General features: G+C 36.8%; 3 protein-coding genes across 4 annotated transcripts in view; 1 reads left to right on the forward strand and 2 right to left on the reverse strand.

Moving 5' to 3' along the window:
- Window positions 1-234: 234 nt before the first annotated feature.
- Window positions 235-27,737, forward strand: part of LOC139974403 (uncharacterized) — a 114,344-nt gene continuing 86,841 nt past the window's right edge. The window contains exon 1 of the mRNA XM_071981534.1: window positions 235-825. The gene's annotated coding sequence lies outside the window, so the exon portion shown is untranslated. The remainder of the gene's footprint in view (window positions 826-27,737) is intronic.
- LOC139974406 (uncharacterized) lies at window positions 5,771-27,636 on the reverse strand. 2 transcript variants are annotated; one of them, XM_071981544.1, is made up of 6 exons: window positions 27,409-27,636; window positions 13,054-13,259; window positions 11,788-11,968; window positions 10,228-10,302; window positions 9,908-10,049; window positions 5,771-9,015 (listed from the first exon to the last, which is right to left on the reverse strand). In XM_071981544.1, exons 1-6 carry the CDS (start codon window positions 27,485-27,487, stop codon window positions 8,565-8,567), a joined length of 1,134 nt encoding a protein of 377 aa, XP_071837645.1. In that variant the 5' UTR covers window positions 27,488-27,636; the 3' UTR covers window positions 5,771-8,564. The 2 variants fall into 2 exon arrangements, with proteins under 2 accessions (XP_071837645.1, XP_071837644.1); XM_071981543.1 differs by lacking the exon at window positions 27,409-27,636 and adding an exon at window positions 15,723-16,831.
- On the reverse strand, window positions 18,474-21,578 carry LOC139974409 (uncharacterized). Its single transcript, XM_071981551.1, has 3 exons — window positions 21,573-21,578; window positions 20,258-20,357; window positions 18,474-19,398 (listed from the first exon to the last, which is right to left on the reverse strand). Exons 2-3 carry the CDS (start codon window positions 20,296-20,298, stop codon window positions 18,936-18,938), a joined length of 504 nt encoding a protein of 167 aa, XP_071837652.1. The 5' UTR covers window positions 20,299-20,357; window positions 21,573-21,578; the 3' UTR covers window positions 18,474-18,935.

Below are 27,737 nucleotides of genomic sequence, written 5' to 3' on the forward strand. Positions count from 1 at the left end.
TTCTTTCACTATTCTGGATTTTCCAACTCACTACGATTTCAATTATGTATATATTCATTTGCCTTTGTCGTTTACCTCCGTTTCATTAACAAAGTTTGTTCAAAGTATCTCTTTCGAGATCCGGCTTCAGAATCACAAATGATTTCGAGTTGGTTATGCATCATGTTTGACCTCTAGAGTAAGGCAAATATGTCACCCAATCCCCCCCCCCCAACGCCCCACCCACCACCCCGTTGTCCACATCACTAAGAACAATGGCTACAATGAACTACACATGTTAGCCTTGGGATAAAAGAAAAAACACGTTAGGAATGAAAAGAGCGTGACAAAAGAGCATTGTACCAAATTAACAAAGTTATCAACTAAACGGTATGTACAGACTTTGAGGCGGGCACTCAAAGAGCCTTAGTTCAGATCTTAATTAGGACTTACGGAACAAATACAATATACTGAGTGGAATTCAATCGATTTACAGGAATGCTGAGAGATGATAAAACCTAGTGTTGTAGTTGTCTTTACGGAAATCTTCTAGCCCAAAATAAAACAACATAGGTTGAAAGGCTCATTTAGAGCGCCATTGCAGAATTAGAACATATATACGGACTACTTGTCGACTATAAATGATGTCATAATTAATGAGTTTTCTCAAGCCTGTATGACGAAAAGAGGATTAATGTGAGAAAGAGGGGAACTCTTATTTTTATTGTGGATAAAACCGTACTGCCATTTTGTGTGTGTGTGTGTGTGTGTGTTGAAGAACATGAAGCCTCCACAGTCACGAAGAGATAGTTGTTGGCCAATGCAGACAGAATTACAGTAAACAAGGTAAGATATAGGATAATGATATAATATATTTATAAGCAGGTGAAATCTCAGACTGTTGAGAATAACGACTCCTGTAGAGACTTTGATGTAGCCCAAACTAACAATATCATATTCAATGTAAACCACCTATGAATTGCCAACATGAGAACGATGTGGTTTACATATAAATCAAGTATGTTGTAGCTTGACTTGATGGGATGGGCTTTCTTACACAAAAGTATAGAGACCATCATAGAACAGGTCATTTTGACATATCTCCCTTATCTCGTGTGTGGGAAAAAAGGTCATGTCAGCCTAATCTCCTATCTGCAAACCCTTCGCAGCTGCGTATCCTATGTCAAGACCCTCCCCCCCCCCCCCACCTCCTATCCCATGTAAAAACAGTGATATGGGCGCCCTTTTGGTGAACCAGGTATAGCCAAAAATGACACTGAAGTGAGTGGTATAGAGAAGGAAACCAGATCGACCAAACATTTGGCTGGTATAGTCTTCAAGCTAGTTTGAAAGCACAATATATATATATATATATATTTATATATATATACGACATTAGTTGTTGTTTATCATTTTTTATAAGGTGATACATTCAGTTGACAGTAATAACATTTTATTCACATAAATTAAAAACTTCATATAACTGCAGTAAGTGCTATGTACTTCATAACATGCAACCACAATGTGCGAAGTAGTAGACATGGTTACAGACTATAGTACGGTAGTTTAGTGTAGTAGAAAAAGGATCAGGAGGGACACTCAAGTCCCCATCAAGGACCCGATAGGAGAAGAAAAACTGAAGACATAAATACTCAGACCCGATTACAAAGCATTCTTAAACCCATTCACACTAATTGCAAGAACAACTTTCTCGGGAAAAGTGTTCCACTCATTCACAACCCTATTAGAAGAAAAGTTATGCTGAATATTAATCCTACTTTGTGACTTTTGGAGTTTAAGACAATGACCTCTGGTACAACTACTATTAGCAAACATGAAAAAGTCAGTGAAGGATAAATTGTCAAAACATACACAATCTTGAAAACCTGAATCAAGTCACCATGTAGCCTCCTATAAGCTCCAGTGTGGTGAGATTCAACAGCTGTAACCGCCTATAATAAGGAACACCCTTTAAGGAACTAATCATCCGAGTACTTCCTTAACCTTAGCAAAATATGGGTTCCAAGCCTGCACAGCATACTCCAGATGAGGCCTAACGGTGTGTTCTTAACTATACTTCATAGTACATTGTATCATGATGTTTTTAAAGGGATACGTACCGTAAGTCTCGTATTGCAGAGAAAAAAGTTCCACACTGTTATAGTAAAACCAAACACATTCATAATAAAATATTCAAAATATGGTTGTATGATGTAACATATTTCCCTAACTTCTCTTACATATACAGTGAGCGAATCATAGCAGATAGTCTGTGACGTCATTGGGCATGTGTTCTTTAATATAGTTTCACTAAGGCTATTTATAATCTTCTTATACTGATTTGTCATTTCATCCTTATAAATTTAGAATGTTTGCTAAGCTGTCGCTATTCCAGGCGCGTAGCCAGGAATTTGCCAAGGGAGGGGCGAAACTGTAAGCAAACTATCAGAGCCATAGATACGGCATTGCAAACTATCTAGGCGATAGCGCCACCATAAGTTGGCGCGAAGCGTACAAGAAAATTTTGGCTGAAAATGCCTCCCAGATCGCTGGAAATGGCACTTCCCAGGCCTTGTAAGTTGCATCTTAGCATTGTTTCTTTTGAAATTACTAGCGATATAAAAAAAAATATATATGCTCAAGGGGGGGCGGCTGCCCCCTCGCCCCCCTTGGCCAAGCGCCTGCGCTATTCTCTGTAGTATATCATTCTCATCGAAGTGCAACTCTTGTGAAAAATATTATCTTCATCGTGTGGATAAATGATTGAAATATTTTAAGGAATAAATTTCACGGCCCTAACAGGGTATCAGTTGAATGCATACAAAATTACGACTTAATTGATATGTGGCGTGAGAGAAATCCTGTCTCTAATGACTATACTTAAAAATGTAAACGTAACCGCCAGTATTTTTTTCGTCGGTCGGTTGGACTTTCACCTTAAGAGCGACCAAACTCAATGTGTCGCAAATCCAAAACTGATCTTTTGGTTATTATGCACACGAGAAAATTGCTGAAAGTGCCGTATTCATGTAGGATTTTATGGCTTTAACGTTCACTTATAATGGTTAATCATAAATTTTCGATATAGTCGACGAGTCGAACGGCAACGAACTTCAGAATTAGTGATATAGTATTTTAAGTTTCACTTGAAAGGTAGAAATAAATTGAGTGTTCTTTTGACGCTTTGTATGGAAACCTTGCCACTGATAACGGAAGTAAAGTTATTACGTAAGAGTGTCTACAGTGTTTTATGTTGGAAGAGAAACGAAGAACACATTCTTTGCTATGGGTTGTAAATACTGGGCTGAACTTGGTTAAATTCAGTGAAGGTTCGATGCTTAATTTGGAAACAAACTATATGTGTATTAATATAACATAATCAAATGCAAAGCAGCAAAATACATGTTGTTTGTGGTGATGGATTTGCGTAGGAAGATACCTCAAAGAAAATACAGGACGATGCGATTAACTATCTCTGTTTGGTTGATACACCTTTAATATATTCCAAATATTCGTTTGCATATTCATATATATATTCATATACATATTCATATTTATATTCGTATTCATATTCGTATTCGTATTCGTATTCGTATACGTGTACGTGTACGTGTACGTGTACGTACTCGTATTCGTACGTAATTCGTTTTCGTATTCGTAAACGTATACGTGACGTTTACGTGTACGTATTCGTATTCGTATACGTATACGTATTCGTATTCATATTCATGATAAGTATCATCTATGCTCTGCTCTGGTAAGCAACGTTATGAACTTGTCCTTCTGTCATTAATTCACTATCGGCAAAATATAAACAATAAATGATATCAATTTACATTGTCACCTTGAAGTTGTTCAGAATTTGAAATGTCTGGATTCTCATTAACGGTCTCACGTGAAGTAATATTGCTTTTCACATTCATACTCGTAAGTTGAGAATGCGCCAAGTAGCTTTCATGCAGTTGTTCTCCTGCGCATGCGATTTGGAGAGTGTGCCATTCACATCGGCGCTGCTGGTCCCAGAATGTAACTACATGTTTTTTAGGAATTGACAGATTTACGTACCATGTAAACGCCAATTATGCGATTATAAGATGTGCCAACACCTGTGGAAGAACAATGGGCAACGCAAATTTCGGAGTCTCATGCGGTCGGATCTGTTTGAAAATAAGAGAAGACCGCCACCTAACGTTGAGGAGACTAAAAATTTGGAGTTTAAGCTACATTTCTTCACAACGTGTTCGCCTTGCAGAAAGAATGAATTAAGAGTTAATTTAAAATCATAATACAAATCCTTTATACAATAAATAACCTTTCAATACACACGCGTGTCTTTATAATCCTGTTAGTTCCGTTAATTCTATCGTGAACTTTGTCCCTTGTTGTTTGTATCAATTTGTTCGCCATGCCGCAAGAATGACACAACTTTTTTATACAATAAATAACCTTTCAAGACAAACATGCGTTCTAGGATGTGACCTCAATAATTGTAAACTTCCAATTTCACCTATGAGTGGCTGTATTGCTTTAGTTGTCGTACCACAATTAATTGTTCCCATTGACTTACACAACAAACTCGTCACTTTCCAAGTTCGCTAGAGCATATCCTAGTACCCACCATAATATGATAGCTGATGGCTTGGACTATCATAGCACAATCACCAAGACTGTTTAGATTTTGAGCTAGAATAGCTCAAAGGTTAGTATAGTGCTCCCTGCAGTGGCGGAGCGTCCATACAGTCAGGGGGCGGATGCCCCCACCCCCCTGACGGACTCAAATGGACTGCTGGCAAGGGCGTAGGAACCGGGGGGCTGGGGGGCGCCAGCCCCCCCCCCCCAGTGAAAAATGTGGAGGGCGGAAGTATCATTCCGCCCCCCCCGGTTCGCAAGTCAGAAAACCCCTTTTTCATTTCCAAATGAAAACACCCCCTCCCCTTAGACCCCTCCCCCAGGCCGGCCATCAGTCTTCAGCCCCCCCCCCACTCAAAAGTACCTTCCTACGCCACTGACTGCTGGCGCCCTTTTCAGCTTTTTAACACCCTTTACTTATTCACGATTATTGACTTTTTTATTGCGCTCTCACCTACCTTTTGACATTTGTCACATTTTGTTGGTGTAATTTCTGACAAAATGTCGATGACACCTATTTATTCTTCGTTTATCTTCAAATAAGCAAAGCCCGGAAAGGGTCATTTCCGGCGATCTATAGGGAGTGTCTTTACTCAAAAGTTTCCTGTACGCTCCGCGCCAACTTGTGGTGGCGCTCCGCTTAGATAGTGTCGAAAGCGCCCCTACAGACCATTCCTGAACCCTCTGACAAATACCCCTAGCTCCGCCACTGGCTCTCTGACCCATCTGCCAGATCTCGTTGCCGAATATTCTTGTTTCACCCTGTATTTTCTAAAATGTCTTAAGTCACCTTGAATCCTCCTCATTTTTACATCATCAGTGGTTTATTTCATCCTCTTCAACACCCAAGCATGAAGAGGAATGATGATGACTCCAAAAAATGACAACAAATCACGATCGGGTCTGAGTGTTTGTGTCGTCAGTTTTTTTCTCTCTCTCCTATAGGGTCCTTGATGGGGACTTGAGTGTCCCTCCTGATCCATTTTTCTACTAAACTAAACTGATCTAAACTATAGTAGGTCACTGTAAGCCTATTTTCCCGACAATGGTTAACCTTTCATGCGCGGAGTGCACTACTATAATAGTGGTACGGTACCTATATGTATTGTTGCCTTCTCTTTACTTCGTGGAAGGGGAATTGTATAGTTTGAACTGCTTAAATGTATGTATGTATATGTGATCTTCCCGCAAGCAGGAACTCGCGAAAGAAGCCATGGAGGCTTATAGACTCGCAAGCTGACCGAAGCCAATCTCTCGGCACACATCCATTTAACGTCCATGTCGGGAAGTTGTTATTGAACAACACCCTTGCCAGACGACACACATTGCTGTCGGCGGGGAATCGAACCGGGGATCTCATGACTGGGAGACGCCGGCGTAACCACTAGACTATACACTCCGCCTAAATGGATTTGTCTGCTCGCACAGGCCTTAAAAGAATTGCGATTCGAATCGGCAAGTTCCATAATTAATTTTTTAGTACGATTTTAATGTTGATATATTGTTAACTTGCAGTCTTTTTTACATATTTTTCTACAAGTGACTTAACTATCGGTACTTGTTGAAAATATTTATACAAGGACCAGATACGCGAAGTACCTGTAAACTGGATTTCTTTATGTATGCTCGTACACCATCAGAAAAACACTGTCTTCGACTCTTTAACTAGCCCATTGAGAAGTGGGACGAGTTAGAGATTTGTTCATAGACTCCAAGTCCTTTTTAGTTACATTTTTTCTATAAATACCTTAATGTCGAGAACGATAATCAGCTTATAAATCATTAAAAGGATTACTAATTAGGCCAAGCTGACTTATATAGCATATGCAGGTTTATTAATTACAACTCCGATGAGCACGACGGTCTGTAGATACATTTCTACTGAACATCGCAATCTGCACTGCTTGCCGTTGTCATGGCAATTCGTTATTATTATTATCATCATCATCATCGTCGTCGTCATCATTATTATTATTATTATTTGCTCTGATCCTAATAGGTCCATCTACAATTTTACGTTACTCTCGCGCATTTTCGGCAAATTTTGCGTCACATGATGCGATCACAAACACAGTTGTATTACATGAATTAATTTCTATGATAATTACTTTGCATGAATATATTAAGGAATTATTGTCATTACTTTGTATCAAATATTCATCCGAGTACTAGATATTTTCTCACATGTCATTTGACACCGTTTATTCAGTTGAATATAGTAGCATTTGCCTCATTATAGAAATTGACTTAATTTCCGAAGAATAACGTAGGCTCTATTCGTAAATGTTTCATCACGTCCCATTTAGTACATGCATGAATTTACTCCAAAAAATATTATTTTGAATACTAACTCAACATTCTCCCCCCCCCCCCTTCACGTTCCTGTATATGTTATCAGGTTTGTTGGCCGCTTTTACATGTATACTCAAACCAAAATGGACGGCTAGGATCTTACAGGATTGCACCATCCCCCTTTGTGAGACTAAATTTTAGAGAATAAAAGAGGACGGAAGAAAATCTTTGTGGCGGTTTATCTTGTAGAGAAGTAATCAGTTGAGTGTACTAAATGTGGAATAAGCAAAATCCGTTAATCTCAACAGCTCATTGGTATAACGTGTGACCAAATTAGGAAGACATCATCCATGTAACATACGTAAAATAATGACAATATTTGAATATTTTCCAGCAATGGTAATTCAAGAGACGCTATAAATAAACTTTCTAAGCAAAGTTGTTTGATGGTAAAACTTGTTTTGAAAGCAAAATTAGTATAGTGCTTAGGACGAATTTGATGAGGAACACGATATCTTTTGTACTTTATTAAATCAAAATAATATATATATTTTCGGACAGCTATGAGATTAATTTGATCAAAGATATTACCAGTGCTTGATTGGAAGTAAAACAAAAAAAACAAAGTTCTTAAGAAGAACTAGCCTAGCTTTTAAACAGCAGAAATGGCAAATACATGAAATAATTTAAAAAAAACTTATGAAACATGTTAGTTTCGAATAAAGCATTAATGTATAAAGAAAATAATCTTATCATACGTTTGTCAGTCTATTGGTGCTGTAAACAATACTTCTGAAGCGGTAACTTTGAGTATCTGTTTGTGTGCTTGTTCTATTTTCCTTGTATCGTACAGCAGTAGATACTGTTACTAAACGCTCTACCCTACATTATAACATAACGCCTCAATTTCACATTAACATTAATCGGAACATTTTTGTTGTTGTTGACGTTACAAGCAACCTTTACCACAGAAATAAGAAGAACGTAATGATAAAGACAATCAAATAATTAACATTTAATAGATGTGTGATATACGTGATGAGGTAAGAAATATGACTTTAATTACTAGTAGCATGTACGTATACTAATTTTGTCAAATACAATATACAAAACAATGAATAAAGGATAAGAGAATAAACATTAACAATTTAATAAAGCCAATGTGATTTCCTTTTTGAAACTTGCTCATATCTTAATCAATGAATACGAAATTGCGAATGTATTACAGATCAGGAACCTCTTATATTATTTTAAATATAAAATGTAAAGCATTCAAAGGTTCACGTGATCAATGGAGATCAAAGTTCAGATTGGGTCTAGTTAGAGCGTAAAAAGTTGTTTCAAACTTTTCGTAAACCGTATATCCAGTAGATTGTTGAGATGTGTACCAGGGCGTACGATGTAGGCCTACTACCGCCGTGATTTATGACGCAATATAGATCTGAGTCAACGGTTTGAGTTTTAAAAGAAAAACAACATTATTTTGACATGATCTTTAACCATTTCTTTTTAAATGACCGAATTCCTCGAAACCAAGAATAGACTACAACTCCATGGATTGCCCCCTTGTTTCCTTTCGGAAATAATATTCACTTTACCTTAACTATTACTTTAACTATAACTGTTTTAAAATTCATACAGTTGCATACTAATGAATACGTGGCTCAATATATATATAAATATTTACTTTCGTCTGGGGGCTTAACGGGGTTGCTAGAGTCATTTCCGTCGGTTACATTGGCCACGTGACTAGTTTGGCCCTGATTTGCGTTCTTATGCCCTTCTTGTTTCCCTTCCAAATCTATATATGTATATTCGTGAGGATTTTGATTGGCTTCATCCACGCTCTGATAAGCAACATTGTCAACTTGTCCTTGTGTATTTGGCTCATTTCCAGCGATATAAAGTGGATTATACTCTACATTGTCTCCTTGAAGTCGTTCAGAATGTGAAATTTCTGGGGTCTCATTAACGGTCTCGGTCCTCACATTTCTGTCACTCAGCTGCGATTCGACATGACTTTCACTTGTGATAACATCATTCTGAGAGTACGCTGCATTATTGAAGGTCGTGTTGCTTGCCACTTTATCATCACTTTTTCGTCGTCTGTTATAACTGAGAAAGAGGGAAAAAATAGTAAAATGACGGGTAGTCGAGATAATTCGGCAATCGAGTGATGGAACTATAATTAAACATTATAGGTCATCATTTACTCAGTTTATATCATTATATTCATCATTAAATCATTGTTCAATCTACTATAATGCACCACGTTTTAAACCTCCACGTAAAAATGGGTATGGCACATTGAGTACCACTCCAAGCTACGTTACATCATGTGAAGTTTACATTTGTTATTCTCAAAATATACTCTCAGTTACTGTCAGGAAGTTTTAAAATGAAATTCCTCACATGGTTAGATAAAACTTTATCAGTCAAAAGACGGCTTGATCAAAATAAGTGAGTTTTAACAAGAAAGTTCGGTATCTAATAAAGTATTGCAATATAGTATAATTTCTTTGTCTAGTATATGTTGGACTTGATAAACTCGGTATCATCTTGTTTGTGCAGTTTTCGTTAATAGTTACCAAACTTTTGTGTAGTTCAAGAACTTCATTTTCAATCTAATGTCATCTCTAAGATCCGTAATACATAATTCCCTTAGGTGAATCAATCGGACAGAAATGTATCATCAAGTGATTATATAGATTAATTCATAACTTGTTCGTTTATCTACAAAATGGCAGACTAAGGTGTTTTCATTTCAGCCTTGCCCACCTTTAGCACAAAGTGCAATTCTATGTATGGGGAGGACGGTAAAACCTGAACTTTATAAATTTGACGGTAAAACCTGAACCTGATTAATTTGACAGTAAAACCAGAACTTGATAAATTTCATAATGTCATATCAATTATGCTGAGCAAAGTGTTTTGTTCTTCTGTTCCTTTTAAACTAAAAATGCCGCATCATATCCCGACCTGCACAAAAAGACGTTTACGTACGTACCGTATGAAGTATGCAACACTCAATGCTACTACAAGGATCATGATGAGTAAAACCAAAATGGCCACGAGAACTTTTAAGGATGTCGAAAGTTTAGGAGCATTCGTCGTCGGAGATGGCGTATTGGAAACCAAAGGATCTGATTCTGTAGACAAATCGAGAAAAATCCAAGTGTCAAGTAGTCTACAACAAATAAAATTAATTTCGTGCCTAACGTCATTCTGGGCTTTAAGGTTTTCTTTTGTTACTGAGTCATACCAATAAAATTGCCAGTGTGCATACAAAATATGGGAAGTATAACAAAGAAAATATATGATATTTACCATAACTAAAGGATTTTGAAGACGTAGCAGCATTCGTCGTCGATAATGGCGCATTGGGAACCAAAGGATCTGATTCTGTACACAAATCATGAAAAATATAATCTCTAAGAAATAATTTTGCAAGTGAACTAGACGTACAGCTGTCGTTGTGAAAGCAGCCCTTGTGTCGTTCAGGAGGCTCTCAGTGTACGTTGGTTCAGCTGTAAGTCTACATCTGGATCTTCAAAAATATAGAAAACGTGGTCACGACGGTTGAGTTGAGTCCGATCTCGTTCAGTAGTCGTAGCAGCCTGCGACCGGTCTTAGTCGTGAACAGCGAAGTACAGACAGACAGTCGTGAAAACAGACGTAAACTTTGAAAGGCATATAAAGACCATCAAAAAGAATGATGTGTTTCAAGTCTGAAAATCTCCAAATATTTGAGTGCCAGGCCACCATTAAAATATACTAAATCCCTGGAATGCTCTTTTAAGGGAATGATGATGACGTCGGCTCCCCGTGTGCGGGTCTAAATGTTAATATTAGTCCATTGATTTAGAACTACTAATAACTTAACCCATACATCAAGGGCGGCGGAACCGGTGGGCACAGGGGGCACGTGCCCCCACTTTTACTCTGGTAAAAAATGTGCCCCCTTTCTACATAAAATTTGAGGTGTCTCAAGTTAGCAAGAGTCCAGGGAACCAGAATGAACAATCGGGAAGGGCCGTTTCCGGCCATCTGAGGGGTTCGTAAAACCAAAAATTTTCTTGTACGCTCCGCGCCAACCGATGTTGGCGCTCGGCTCAGATAGTCGTGCATACAACTTTGCAATTCCTGGCTACGCCCCTGACTTTAATGACCTTCTGTGGGTCAAACTCAAAGCTATTTCGAATGGAAATTATTTGTTAAGATATTAACAAGAAATAGACTCTAATTCGGAAGATTCCTACATTAGCAACTAGCATAATTTCACCTCATTTTGTCTAAAAGAAAACTTGTTCCTTGTTTCCCAATTTGCACATTGGATATTGCAGTGCTAGTATGCATATTTTCCTAGAGGGGGGAGGGGCGTTGATGGAGTGATGTGTATACGCAAATAAGATAATACAATAAGAGTTAAAAAGGGTACTTAATATAAGGCTGCATCAGTCCAATCGAATTTCTGCAAAGTGCCCTTTGATGTCGGTGCCCCCCCCCCCCCGCCCCATATTAAAAGTGCTTCCGCCGCCCTTGCCATACATTCATATGAACAACAGACACCCAGTATTTATGTGTCCTTGACCAATGCATGTAAACATTATGTTCTCCCAATGAGTTCTGGTTTGCAATCTGAGGAACTGACCTATTGGTCTGTGTAATAGACTAAATATAGTTCAGTCGCTTCGGTCATCTAAATGGTCATTTCTCATCCAAACTTGCTCATATAAAAGTATTTTAGCAGTGTCAATTAGTCTGCAACAAATTTAAATTAATTTCGTATCTAACTTTATCCTGTGCTTTAAGCTTTTCTGTTATTTGTTACTGAATCATAACAATAAAATTGTAAAATGTGTAAAAAAGAAAATAAATGATTTTTACCAAGACTAAACTTCACTTCAAAACCAAAACGTTGTCGGTCACGACCCCATTCATTGCCCTTTGCCAAACGAACTCTTAAATCACATCCCGGCGATGCTCTCCACGATATCAGACTGTTACAGTTTCCTGAACAAGAACACATTTTCTCCATTACCTCCGCATTGTTCATATTGCCACAAACCTGTGAAAAGTTCAAACAGAAACTGTTTTGACTAATCATAAATAGTAACATTTAATGGTAAATTGGGCACTTTCATTCTAAAGTGATGAATAATATTATATATTATACATGAATTATTAATGGACGGTCTCTTTGATAATAGCTTCATCAGTTCTCATTCCTTTTCCATATCACTAAAATTCACGAAAATCTTGAAAAGGATTAATGAAAACATGAACCCCTCCCATATCCACTTGGATCCTCAAGGGAGTTGTAAAACAGGTTTGAACCTAAATTTTATGTACCAGGATATTTTACTCGGTATACGCTGAAGAAAGTTGAATGGATGTTATACTTACCCTTGCTTATACAGGTTCTAAATTATTACCATTGTCGGTGGTATACACGTCTGGATTTAAGGCTGCTTGATACGTAAAATTACGTAAACCATGGGCTTTCATGGACTTCCATGCTCAATAGATTGGCCTCCCAATATGTCTTACACCCAATCGTAAACAAGGTGTCAAACTATTCGTGTAAACTGAGCAAAGTATTAAATCGTTGCATAACATGATGGTATTGCAAAAATTGAAAACTACACGCAACACTCTTTTCACTTTTTAAAATTTGATCTATATCTTCAGTTTATTTGGAAATGCGTGTCAGATGCTTTTTCTTCAATAATGTTCTTTTGAGATTTATGTATCATGTAATGTTACTTCTTCAAGTATGACGAAATGATTAATGGTAAGTGTACCTGAATAGCGGCACAAAACGACACAGAATTATAGCATTCATGTAATTAACGTTAATTAAACTTTGCATTGAGCCTTATAATCACAAGATGCAAATTATACTTGAAAGCGTTCTATGAAGAGTGGATATGTGCGCATTTTGATGATGATCATGATGATTATTATGATTATGATGATGATGATGATGATTATGATTATGATGATGATTATGATTATGATGATGACGGTGACGATGACGATGATTGTAATAGGCACTAGCTATGAACCAGAATTGACCCAGCATATAGCGAATGAGGAGGTAAACCTATAGGAGGGTATAGAAATAATATTGCGGGTAAGCGTACAACTTACTTCGGTTATTCTTAATGTATCGTTACACATTCCGCTAGATATCTCACTCAATGACAAGTTTGTTATGCTGATAAGAATGTCACCATTTGAGTTTTGCGGAAGCTCAAGTATCCAGCAGTAATTGCGTCCTGTGTTTGGTTGATAATATGCGCTGGGTGGTGTGATGCTGATTATAACAGCACCATGTAACGATTTCACCATGCAGACTAAGGAAAGAAGAATGGAAATTAAACAAGTTGATAAACAGTGATATGTACCAAAATGAATCATTACATTTTATGAAAATATTAAAAAATCAGGAAATCTTAACAGTGAACAGGAAACGAATGACAAGTGCAAAAACTTGTAAGATTGTACGACTTTATCGAAACTTCACGCAGATTTAGCAGACAATGCCATCAATAATATGAGTAATAATCTCTTATAGGGAAACGAATTTTCCAATATTGTTCAACTGTAATTTAGAAAGGAAAATCTTCTGATATTGACGAATTCTTTTATCAAGAAATTCCTACCTGTGCGTCAGATCATGCACGAGTTGTTAAAAAAGAAAGAAAATTGAAATAATACACGGTCAACCGGCTGCCCAACTATTTAGGGTTCATTGTGTTTATTCGTTGACAAAGCAATATGTCTCCAACGCTGTCTGAAGTATAAGTGCTGGAAGCTATAAAAAAAGGAGTGGAAGGGGGAGGGGGGGGGGGCAAGTGGGCAAAAGCTGTCGGGTGAAGGTAAATTTTGTAACTGATCTGCACAAATTTTATGTCTAACTTCCGACCATCTTATCTCAGCCTAAATTTCAGTGGCGTAGGAAGGTACTTTTGAGTGGGGGGCTGAAGACTGATGGCCGGCATGGGGGAGGGTCTAAGGGGAGGGGGTGTCCCCCTCCCCTTTGGATTTTTTGTGCATTTCCAGGTGGCCTCAGATGCAATTTGGTGCAATATAGCACACTTCAACACCCACTCCATTTTGTAAAGAATTTTGCATTTTCACCTGGCCTTAGATGCAATTTGGTGCTTCAAATGAGATTTTTTTCTCATTTGGAAATGAAAAAGGGGTTTTCTGACTTGCGGAGCGGGGGGGGGGTGGGGGCGGAACGATACTTCCGCCCCCATATTTTTCACTTGGGGGCTGGCGCCCCCCAGCCCCCCGGTTCCTTGCTAAATTTAATGATGTTTCTACAGATTTTCGACTTGTGTTTGTCTTTTACTTCAAAATTTCCACTTTTAATTGAAGTTTGAACTGTTTTAGCTTCAAATTTTTACCTGGTAATATCGATTTTTTGGGGGGTAATTTGTTTCTCAACATTTTGCGTTTTTCGAATTATTAAAATGTTTGTTTAATATTTCTTCCATGAAAAGTTTGACGCTATCGCAGGTATTCTCAAACTGTCGATATTTTTTTCTAAAAAATGCGACTATGATATTTTGAAATATCTACTCGTTCTGTAAAGGCGACGTTTATATCGCAAGTTAGATTCTTTTCGTCAAGGTTTTGGCCTCTCATCTTAAACTGTCGCATGCTTTATTTTGAAAGTTCCACATGATCCTCTACTATTCCGATAGCAAAATTTCGACGTATTCCTTCAAATGCGACTTTTATCTCAACGACCAATTTATAATGATTTATCTAATTATGGACTTTTCCCGAAATTAAGAATTAGAGCGGTAAGCTTGAGCATCATTAGTTACAAAAGTGTGTGTGTGGAGGGATGGGGAGGGGGGGGGGGGGGAGGTTGGTAGGGTGGAAAACAATCCGTAATTTCAAAGTGTTTGTTAAGTAGGCATGTACCTTCTAACTGCTGAACTGTCAATAACATTCAGCAAATGATATAACCACATGCACTTCTTCTTGTAACCATGTGTCGGTAAATGTATTGAATAGGAATGAAGAAAGCTATAAATATGCCTATATATATGCCTATATATGCCTATATATGCCTATATATATATATATATATATATATATATATATATATACAAATGCATACAGCAAAACATGAATGTATGATTGTGAGTTTATTTATCATATAATCTAACTGTTAGCATATTTCAACATAACTGTGATGAACAATGCGCTTGTTTAACTTTCTTATCAGTTATTTTACATAAAATGTCATAGTTCCATTCTTGTCCAAGGAGTATTGGTATTTTCTCAATGAATTCCCCTCATGGGTGACTTTAATTCTGATATTTGGTTTTTAGCCTAATTCTGTGGTGACCTACGATTTTTGCCAGACAAACCTCGATTCACATTTATGTCAAAGTAAGAGCGGTCTTTATGTTGGACATTACTGTGGGGCGTCGTGCTGAACTGAGAACGTCTTCAAAACATGTTGGTTATGGGAAGATGTCTTATGTAATTACTTTAGCTGATATAGGTTTGGGATTGATTGGATGCTGAAGTAAATAGAAGTACATTTGTGCAACACTTGGGTTGATAGAGGCAATTATAGAAGATTTTAAGCATTTAAAGAGCAGCGAATGAATTTATTTTACTGCCGGCTAGAATATATGTTCCGACAAATAATTGGCTCTTATTGCTAAAAGATCGAATGGTCATCGCACAGGGAATTGTAGGTATAACGAATAGTGAATGTATGTTTTTTGTTACAATTCTAAGTACACATGTACCTTAAAGAGTCAACATAATACGTGATGAAACCTTACCATCTTCGTCAGTTACTGCTTGCAACACAAATCCGACTTGAAGTATAAAAATTATCCACAATATCTTTGAAGTAACCATGCTACCGCAGTATAAGAAATTTTCAAATATATTCGTCAAAATAAACTACAAGACTTCAATAAAACTCAGCAGTTGATACGTGCGATAACGGGAACAGTTGTGTTACACTTATGACTTATGAAACAGGCACTTAATCTGTTGTACAGCTGTTGGAGTGGAACACGGCAGCAAGTTCGGGCATACAAGGTTAACTTATATTTGTCCAAACAACAATACAATACTGCAATTAACTTTGAAAAGGGATTGTATAAACCCATTTTTGCGTAACCTGTTTTTATATTTTGCCTGGTTTTTATTTAAAAGGAAGTAAAGACGACTAGAATTTAACGTGTGTTTCCCTATAGGGAAGACCTACGAGTATTTATAGAAAGCTTGACATGGGGATCAGTATTGTTTGTTCAATAATTATTATCTGAAAATGATAGAAACGAAAATAAGGATGAATTTTATAAATTCGAATTGATCATGACATAAGCCCCGTACTGGACATAACCTAAATCCATATTTCAGTGTACACTCGTGAAGGAACAAATTATTTGCTGACGGGATGTAGGGAAATGACGTTTCATTTATATTTGCTTATTCTAATTTTAATAAGTGATGTATAGCAATGTCTTTAATACCAACATAAAAGAGATTTGCGACACGTAATGTTATATCCTATTTGTATATTACAACTTGTATTGACAGTATATATGTGTGACGTGAACTAAATATTCCAGATATCATGTAGGTTCTTCTCCAGTACTTACAGTATAAGTGAACAAACAAACATACCTTAAACAGAGTTACAGACACTGTCGACGTGCCTCAAGTCATATTGTTTGTCGGACAAAAAAGATAAAATCCCAATTGGTTCCGCATTTTGTGCTTTGGCATCGTAAGATCAGTTTTAATACATTTGTTTCGTTTTTTGGGGGACTAGCATTTGCCGAAGGAAACACCCCACCTCTTTTATGGTAAACTTGAAATCGTCGTTGCTATGATCGGGAAGATTGAAAAAGTAAGTTACAATGAGTCCATTGCTTTTTTCGAGAGAGCGACAGTGGGTGAACTTTACATGAATAACTGACTATGGGTGATAGATGGTTTGATGTGGGGTGGGGTGGGTAGATACCAAAGGCTCTTTGTAGGTTTATCTTTTAGAGAAGTTCTCAGTCTAGTGCAGTGGCGTAGGAAGGTACTTTTGAGTGGGGGGGGGGGGGGCCTGAAGACTGATGGCCGGCCTGGGGGAGGGGTCTAAGGTGACGGGGTATCCCCCTCCCCTTTGGAATTTTTTTGCATTTCCAGGTGGCCTCAGATGCAATTTGGTACAATATAGCACACTTCAACTCCCACTCCATTTTGTAAAGAATTTTGCATTTTCACCTGGCCTTAAATGCAATTTGGTGCTCCAAATGAGATTTTTTTTCTCATTTGGAAATGAAAAAGGGGTTTTCTGACTTGCGGAGCGGGGGGGGGGGGGGGGGGCGGAATGATACTTCCGCCCCCCATATTTTTCACTGGGGGGCTGGCGCCCCCCCCCCCCCCAGCCCCCCGGTTCCTACGCCCTTGGTCTAGTGTACCATTAGGCTTAATTCTCAACAGCCCGTCGGTGTACCGTGTGGCAAAATTAGGAAGATGATATCGATGTAAAATACGTAAAATAATGACATTATTTGAATACTTTTCAGCAATGGTAATTCAAGGGACTACTACAAATACATTTTCTAAGCAAAGTTGTTTCATGGTAAACAATTGTTTTGAAAGCAAGAGTAGTATAGTGCTTAGGATACATTTGATGAAGTACACGATATCTTTTGCACTCTTTTTAATAAAAAATATATATATATATTTCCGTACAGCTATGAGATTATTTCGGTCAATGATATTACCAGTTCTTGATTTGAAGTTTATAAAAAGGACAAAACATAAAACAAGAATTGTTTTCTGAAGAAGAATTAGCCTAGATTTATTTTAAACAGCAGAAATGGCAAATACAGGAAGTAATTTTCAAAAAACTTATGAAACATGTTAGTTTCGAATAAACATTTATTTAATAAAAATCTTGTTCTGAGTTTGTCTATTGGTGATGCAATATGTGTCGCCCTGCAGCACAACACCTTAAATATCAAATATGAAGGTTACAAACAGAATACAGTTAAAAATAAGTATAAACAAAACACAAAAAGTTGAATAAAAATGTAAAAACACCAACAGCAACAATATATACATACTCAAAACAATGAATAAAGAGTTATAAAACAAAACATAATTGACACATTATATCTTTACCATTTTTTGTTTGAATGACCGAAATCCTCGAAACCATGTAGGCTATCAGACTTTCAAAGTTTACTTTTAAAACACTGAAGATCACATGCATGATCAATGGAAATCAAAAGGCAAACTTTGTCAAATTCGTGCGAAACACAGTGTCAAACACTGTAAGCCCGATACAGGTCAAACTTGGTGAAAGTATATACCTGGTCAAGAGCTGTTAAGGGTCTGTGAGTAACGACGAAAGAAGGTCAAAGGTAAGGGGTCACTAGTCATTTAATATGAACAACTGTTGTTTTCCTGTATTTAAGACGTGCCAATATGACAAATTGCCAGAACTCCGCCCACCCGCGCATGAAAATTAATCTCGTGAATTTGATATCGTATCATTGTATGTGATGTTTTAAAGGTCAAATGGTCAATGGGGTCAACGACCAAACTGGGTCAAATGTGTGCGACAAAGTGTGTCACGAGTCTCCCAAGGAGTAAACCTAATGGACCTCAAACTTGGTAGGTGCAGGTCTTGCCATAGGCTGTTGGGTCTCTGTGAATAATGACGCAATAGACGAGAAGGCAAATATGATTGTCGAAAAAAGAGTTCTCGTTATTACGAGAATGTCAAAATGTTTAAAGGACCGAGAATATGACTCCAACGAAATGAATATGGCTCCAAATAAACTTAAGGCTTATTTACTTGATGGATGTACAGTATGTTATTGTGTCACCGGAGTAATGTCATTAAAGCGGTAATGCAACCAAAGTTTGGAATGCATTCTACAACTCCATGGATTGCCCCCTTGTTTCCTTTCGAAAAAAATATTTACCTTTACTATTACATTCTCTATAACTATCTTAAACTGCATAATATTTGCATATTAATGAATGCGTGGCTCAATATAGTAATATTTACTTTCGTCTGGGGGCTTAACAGGGATGCTAGACGCATTCCTGTTGGTTACATTGGTCACGTGACTAGTTTGGCCCTGATTTGTGTTCTTATGCTCTTCTTGTTTCCCTTCCAAATCTATATATGTATATTCGTGAGGATTTTGATTGGCTTCATCCACGCTCTGATAAGCAACATTATTAACTTGTCCTTCTTTATTTGGCTCATTTCCAGCGATATAAAGTGGATTATACTCTACATTGTCTCCTTGAAGTCGTTCAGAATGTGAAATTTCTGGGTTCTCATTAACGGTCTCGGTCCTCACATCTCTGTCACTCAGCTGCGATTCGACATGACTCTCACTTGTGATAACATCATTCTGAGAGTACGCTGCATTATGAAAGGTCGTGTTGCTTGCCACTTTATCATCACTTTTTCGTCGTCTGTAATAACTGAGAAAGAGGGAAAAAATAGTAAAATGACGGGTTGTCGAGATAATTCGGCCATCGAGTGATGGAACTATAATTAAACATTATAGGTCATCATTTACTCAGTTTATATCATTATATTCATCATTAAATCATTGTTCAATCTACATAAATAAACCACGTTTTACACCTCCACGTAAAAATGGGTATGGCACATTGAGTACCACTCCAAGCTACGTTACATCATGTGAAGTTTACATTTATTATTCTCAAAATCTACTCTCAGTTACTGTCAGGAAGTTTGAAAATGAAATTCCTCACACGGTTAGATAATTCCTAATCAGAAGTCAGCAGACGGTCAAATACTTGAGTTTTAGCAAGAAAGTTCGGTATCTCATAAATGATTGTGAATTATGTACAATTTTGTTGTCTAGTATATGTTGGACTTGATAAACTCGGTATTACCTTGTTTGTGATAGTTCTCGTTAATAGTTACTAACGTCGTGTGAAGTTCAAGATCTTCATTTTCAATCTAATACTATCTCTAAGATCCGTAATATATAATTCCCTTAGGTGAATCAATCGGACAGAAATGTATCATCAAGTGATTATTTAGATTAATTCATAACTTGTTCGTTTATCTACAAAATGGCAGACTAAGGTGTTTCCATTTCAGACTTGCCCATGTTTATCACAAAATGCAATTCTTTGTCTGGGGAGGACTGTAAAACCTGAACCTGAACAATTTGACGGTAAAACCTGAACTTGATAAATTTGATAATGTCATATCAAAAATGCTGAGCAAATTGTTTTGTTCTTCAGTTCCTTTGAACTCAAAATGCTGCATCAAATCCCCGACCTGCACAGAAAGATGTTTACGTACCGTATGAACAATGCAACACTCAATGCTACTACAAGGATCATGATGAGTATAACCAAAACGGGCACGAGAACTTTCGCTCCGCCAGGCTCCGTCTGTTTGTCTGAATTTTAATGTAAAAAGAAGAAAGTTATGTTACTTACAACAACAAAAAATTGAAGACCAAGCTTAATTGATACACCGAGTGTTTGTTATTTGTTGTTTTATACGTCTTGTTATGAAAGATTTTTTACATACATTAGGCACAGTGATTTCTATAAAGTATCGTAGAGCTGTCGTTATGGATTGGGCAGGTATAATGGATGAATGTTTAAGTCGACTCCCGTTTTCAGTCGTTGTGAAACAAGTCTTCACGGGTTAACATTCAAATCGTATATTAATTAAAATAAAACTTGTAAATTGCAATAGCGTAAATTCCCCCGAGCTACACCATGGATATATGCACTGCCATTTGCAAAGTTAAGGATTTGGAAAATGAAGGAGCATACGTCGGCGAAGATATCGTATTGAGAACCATAGGAACTAATTCTGTAGAGATATCAAGATAATCACTAAGAAATAATTTTGCGACTGAACTAGACGTACAGCTGTCGTTGTGAAAGCAGCCCTAGTGTCATTCAGGAGGCTCTCAGTGTACCTTGGTCAGATGTAAAGACTACATCTGTATCTTCACAAATATAGAATACGTCGTCACGACGGTTGAGTTGAGTCTGGTCTCGTTCAGTAGTCGTAGCAGTCTGCCACCGGTCTTACTCGTGAACCGCAGCGAAGTACCGACAGACAGTCGTGTAAACAGTCGTAAACTTTGAAAGGCATATAATAATCATCAAAAAGATTGATATGTTGTAAGTGTCAAAATCCCCAAGCATTTGACTGTCAGTACTACGTCTGTAGCCAGTTTGTTGTTTGAAGATAATACTGAAATAAAATATACTATATATGATGATGACGTCGGCTCCCCAGTGCAGGTCTAAATGTTGATGTTAGTCCATTGTTTTAGAAATACTAATAACTTAACCCATACATTCATATAAACAACAGACACACAGTATAATGGTCTGTGTGAATAGTTCAGTCACTTTAAACCTCGGTCATTTCAATGGTCATTTTTTTTATCCATTGAAAGTGTTATAAGGATGAAACTGGCAATGATAGCAGTATTTTAGCAGTGTCAATTATAGTCTGAAACGAATTAAAATTAAGTTCGTGTCTAACGTCATTCTGCGCTTTAAGCATTTCTATTTTATGTTACTGAATCATATATAAAATTGTGCATACAAAAATTGGGAATATAAAAAAGAAAACAAATTATTTTTACCAAGACTAAAATACACTTGAAAACAACGTGATTCGTCACGCATTCCGTTGTTGCCCTTTTTCAAAAGAATTCTTAAATAACAACCCGGTGATCCACTGCGCGTTACCGGAATGGGACAGTTTCCCGAACAAGAACAAATTTCCGCCACAAGCGGCGTGTTCATTTCGTCACAAACCTGTTAAAAATTCAAACGGACATTTATTATTCTGTTCATAAATAGTAAACATTTGATGGTAAAATGGGACTTTCTTCTAAATTGATGAATAATATAGTATTTGAATTATAGGTGGACTAAATCTTTGATAATAGCTACTCATCAATTAGCATTCCTTTCGATATCACTAAAATTCACGAAAGTCTTGGAAAGGATTGATGAAAACATGAACCCCTCCCATATCCACCTGGATCCTCAAGGGAGTTCTAAAACAGGTTTGAACCTAAATTATATGTAGCAGGATATGTAACTCGGTATACGCTGAAGAAAGTTGAATGAAAGTTATACTTACCCTTGCTTATACAGGTTCGAAATTATTACCATTGTCGGTGGTATACACGTCTGGATTTAAGGCTGAGTGATTCGTAAAATTACGTAAACCAGGGGCTTTCATGGACTTCCACACTCGATAGTAAGGCCTCCCAATATTTCTTAAACCCAATCGTATATAAGGTTTCATACATACACTCAAAAAAATGAAGTGTTGAAAAGTAATCGATAAGTGTCATATCAAACACTTCAGCCTAGCTCGTACAGGGACAACACCCTCCTTGCTAATTTTACACTTTCCGAGTGTTGAAAATCTAACACCTCGCTGGTGTTGAATTTATCAACACTTGCAGGTGTCATTGTCACACCCAGTCCCCTTAATTTAGCTCTTCAAAGGTGTTTATTACTCAGTTGATGGGAGCGCTGTAGTAACACCACATGTCTGGCTATTCTTACACTTTTTGCGTGTTGAATATAGCCAACACCTTACTGATGTTCAATTGACACTTGCAGGTGAAATTGCAAACCCCAAATCCCATAAATATAACACTTACACTCAAAAAACGTGATACACAGGTTAAGTAAAATTATACTTAATTTTCATGTGAAATAAGAACACTAAAACATTTAAGTAAATATGACTTAACTGCTGGTTTGTACAGTTTTACATGTTTATTATGTAACGCAAATACAATACTGTTATGTAAAATTTTGCCAGAGAAGTTTACATAGCACCCATTGAGTAAATATTTTATACAGGTTTTAGGTTAATTATTACCTAGTAATTAGGTAAACAATATATGGATGCATGTTTGAATCGCTCACAGCAGAGAGGTACATTTAAGAGAGAGCAACAAGCAATGACAACACAAACAATTCAGAATGTGCGATTTTCAGCAATTAAACACCCTGCTACCTTCCTATTCCAGAGGTCCATATATTATATCCCATTAAATGTAAAATAAACAATTTAGGCTATAAAAGTACTGTCTTGTGGAATGAAGTCAACTTAAAAGTGCCAACATTTTCAATTGCTACAGTTCAGTTACTTGGTCTTTATTGTTTGCGCATGCCTTTTGGTATTCCAGATTAAACACAAAGAAACAATTCTTCCCAAAGTCAATTTCAAATATGCAACAACTTTAGATATATGCTGATCCGTGGGATGAGAAAACGTAGATTGCTGTCTCTGATGACTGCTACACTGCAGTTACTTTGTCTTTGTTGTTGGCTCGTACCTTTGGTATTCCAAATTAAACATAAAGAAACAACTCTTCCCAAAGAAAATTCCAAATAAGCAACAATTTTACATACATTCTGATCCGTGAGATGAGGAAACGTGGAGTGCTGTCTATGACAACTGCTAAACTGCAGTTACTTTGTCTTTTTTTGTTGGCACGGTAAGCATAAAAATCTCGAATCTGCTTGCACTTCACACCACCAGGCAACTGGTTGACAACTTTTTGGAAAAATTCCCAGTCACCGAAACTTGCAATTTGGTATAATTCAGATTTAACACCGTAGAATGATTTGAAGCAACATCAATGGCTTCATAAATGTCCTCTCGGGTAGGGCATGTCTCTCGATGATCACAAATGACTGCTGAGGATGTATTTTGCTTCCTCCAAGAAGTAACACATATTGCTGAGGTCTTTCTGAAATCTTTTGCAAATAGAATTCCAAGTTGATGCTACCTAAGTAACAAAGAAAAGAAAAGAAAATTCCCATCATAATGAAGTTGTGTTAAAACACTCTTGGAGCATAAGCAGTTATTTACATGTACCCCTCACAAAACATTGACATTCCTAAAAAAAATGCACACAATTTAATCAGTTGTGGTTGTCTTCTTCAAGCACGTTTGAAACTAGAAAGCCAGATGGCCTATAGTGATTCCTTGTCAAAACAGGAACTTGCATTAAACTTTCATCAGACAATGTAGGCAACTTTTACAACCAATGCATCATGTTAACAATGCTTGAAACAATGCTCACTCCCATTGCATGCAATTGTGTAGATGGCTATGAACTATAACAGCTAGATCACTTCCATAATATTGCTAAATTATAGTTGGGCCTAGGTCTAAAAGTATCACCGATCCACATCAACTTCGGCCTACTTGCTACAACTTACAAGCTAAAATGGCAATTAGTGGTAATTACATATTGCATTACATGAATATATGTTTATCCCTTAGTAAGCATAGTACCAGCGTAACTATAGGCCCATGCCCGATGCTATTAAAAATGCATTGCCTTGAAATAGCCTAAGTATATCCTACTAGTACTACTAGTACTTAAAAAAGTGACTCGCAGGGTATACGAGGTTACGGTTAACGCCCAAAAGAAATAGAATGCACTAGGTTACATAAAAGGCCTATAGACAAAAGTCCTCCGTCCGTCCGTAGGCAATTCCGTTAAATTTTACTTGTATGTAGGTAACACAGATTCGTTGACAATTATGAGTTGACTATGACAAACAGCACCTAGCCTATTATATTAACTTATCGTATGACTTTAACGTTAGGTCTACGTAACGCAAGCGATTCAAATGCATTCGTCTACCCAACTTAGTCGTGGGTCTCTAAGCATATCTCGTTCTTTTCACGTTCACTTACGTAATATCAAAACATACCTCCGAATTTTTCAATCAATTCTTCCAGGCCCCAGTCTCCTATAACGTCATTTTCCATGCCATTGTAGCTCGTTACCGAACACTGAATACGTAACGTTATGTGGCTTGCACGTATATATGGCCGTGGTTACTATAGTACATTTAGTAACGATAAATGTTGTCAGTGGTTTAAACACTTAACTTGCACTAAGAATCCAGCTGATTGGAGTTTCGACCAATCGGAATGCTCGAACTGAAAGTACACTTTCTGCAGGTGTAAAAAATACACGCTACATGAATTATGTAACCCTACTCAGGGTCAGAGTAACCCTTCAGGTGTAGGGTGAACGGTTACACCTGGAAAGTGTTCAAATTCAACACTCCATTTTTTTGCGTGTACTTCTTAAACCAATATGTGTTAACTGAGCGAAATATTAAATTGTTGCATAACATAATGGTATTGCAAAAATTGAAAACTACACGCATCATTCTTTTCACTTTTTAAAATTTGATTTATATCCTAGAATTTCTATCTTCAGTTTATTTGGAAATGCTTGTCAGTTGGTTTTCCTTCTCAAATGTTCTTTTGAGCTTTATGTATCATGTAATGTAACTTCTTCAAGTAAGATGTAATGGTTAATGTTTAGAGTACCTGCATAGCGACACAAAACGACACAGAAATATGTTATTTATGTTATTAACGTTATTTAAACTTTGCATTGAGCCTGATAATCACAACTAGTTTAGGTGTTTGTTTTGAACAAATTGAATTAAGTAAAAACATTTTTTTACTAATAATATACAGCAAGAACAAGATGCAAATTAGAACTTGACAGCGTTCTATGTAGAGTTGATATGTGCGCATTATAAATACTTTATTATTATAATTATTATTATTATTGTTGTTGTTGTAGTTATTATTTGATTATTGTTATTATTCTTATTCTTATTCATCATTCTGATCGTCATCGTCATCGTCATCGTCGTCATCATCGTCGTTATAATCATTTTTATAATTATTATGATTACGACGACGACTAAGATGACGATGTCGATGATTGTAATAGGCACAAGCTATGAACCAGAATTTGACCCGGCATATAGCGAATGAAGAGGTAAGCCTATAGATTGAAGGGTATATAGAAAGTATTTTTGGTACGCGTATAACTTACTTCGGTTATGCTAAAAGTATCGGGACACATGTTCATATTCCTCTCCAATGACAAGTATGTAATGCTGATACGAATTAAATCATTTGCATTTGAGTTGAGCTGAAGCGTAATTGACCAGCAGAATGTTTCCCCCATGTTTGGTTGATAATATGCGCTGGGTGGTGTGATGCTGATTATAACAGCATCATGTAACTGTGTCACCATACAGTCTAAGGAAAGAATGGAAATTAAACAAGTTGATGAACAGTGATATGTACCAAAATGAATCATAACATTTTATGAAAATATTTAAAAATCAGGAAATCTTAACAGTGAACAGGAAATCGAATGGCAAGTACAAAAACTCATCATTAAGACTGTATCGAAACTTCAAGCAGATCTAGTAGAGACTGCCATAAAATATATGAGATATAGTCTCATATAAGAAAACGAATTTTACAATATTGTTCAATTGTAATTTAAAAGCGAAAATCTTCTGATATTGACGAATTCTTTTATCAAGAAAATTCCTACTTGTGCGTCAGATCATGAACGAGTTGTTAAAAAAAATGAAAATTGGAATAATATACGGTCAACCGGCTGCCCAACTATTTAGGGTGCATTGTGTTTATTCGTTCACGATGTAATATGTCTTTAACACTATGTTTCAACAATCCGTAAATTTCAAAGTGTTTGTCGCCAAGTTAAGTGTGCATGGACCTTCTAACTGCTGAACTGTCATTAACGTTCAGCAAATAATATTGCCACACTTCTTCTTGTAATCATGTGTCGGTATATGTATTGTAAAGGAATTAAGAATGTTATTTATATGCCTATGTATATATATACATACATATACATACATACATACATCAAAAACATGAATGTATGATTGTGAGTTTGTTTATCATATAACCTACTTGCTACTAGAATATTTCAACGTAACAGATGAACAGTACGCTTGTTTAACTTTCTTATCAGTTATTTCACATAAAATGTCATAGTTCCATTCTTGTCCAAGGAGTATTGGTATTTCCTTAATGAATTTCCCTCATGGGTGACTTTAATTCTGATATTTGGTTTTTAGCCTTATTCTGTGGTGACCTACGATTTTAGCCCGACAAACCTCGATTCACATTTATGTCAAAGTAAGAGCGGTCTTTATGTTGGACATTACTTTGAGGCGTCGTGCTGAACTGAGAACGTCTTCAAAACATGTTGGTTATGGGAAGATGTCTTATTTAGTTACTTTAGCTGAAAAAGGTATGGGATTGATTGGAGGCTGAAGTACACAGAAGTATATTTGCGCAACACTTGGGTTGATAGAGGCAATTATAGAAGATTTGAGGCATTTAAAGAGCAGCCAAGGAAATTTGTTTACTGCCAGCTAGAATTCATGTTCCGAAAATTTTTGGGTTCTCGTTGCTAAAAGATCGAAATGGTCATTACATAGGGGATTGTAGATATCACGAAAAGTGAATGTTTGTTTGTATGTAAGTGTGCATGTGTGTATGTATGTGTGTATGTATGTATACAATTACACGTACACATTTACCTTTGACCGTCAAAAGAATAAGTGATTAAACCTTACCTTCTTGGGCAGTTACGGCTGCCAACATATATCCGAATTGAAGTAAACAATGTATCCACGATATCTTTGAAGTAACCATGGTACCGTCGTATAAGAAAGTTTCCAAATATATTCGTAAAGTTAACACGAAACTTTCAGCCTTCAGTAAAACTCAGCAATAGATAACTATATATAGGAGCTACTGAAGAACTGAGTGATAAGGAAATTAGAGAGAGTAGGTAATTTCAATAAACATAACGCGTACAAGTTCAACCACACACTAATAGCTTCAGTTATGTGGAACAACGAAACTGTCTTTGATATATTGCAGTGAAGTGATACGTGCGATA

Source organism: Apostichopus japonicus, chromosome 9, assembly GCF_037975245.1.
Source record: "Apostichopus japonicus isolate 1M-3 chromosome 9, ASM3797524v1, whole genome shotgun sequence".
Lineage (NCBI taxonomy): Eukaryota > Metazoa > Echinodermata > Holothuroidea > Aspidochirotida > Stichopodidae > Apostichopus > Apostichopus japonicus.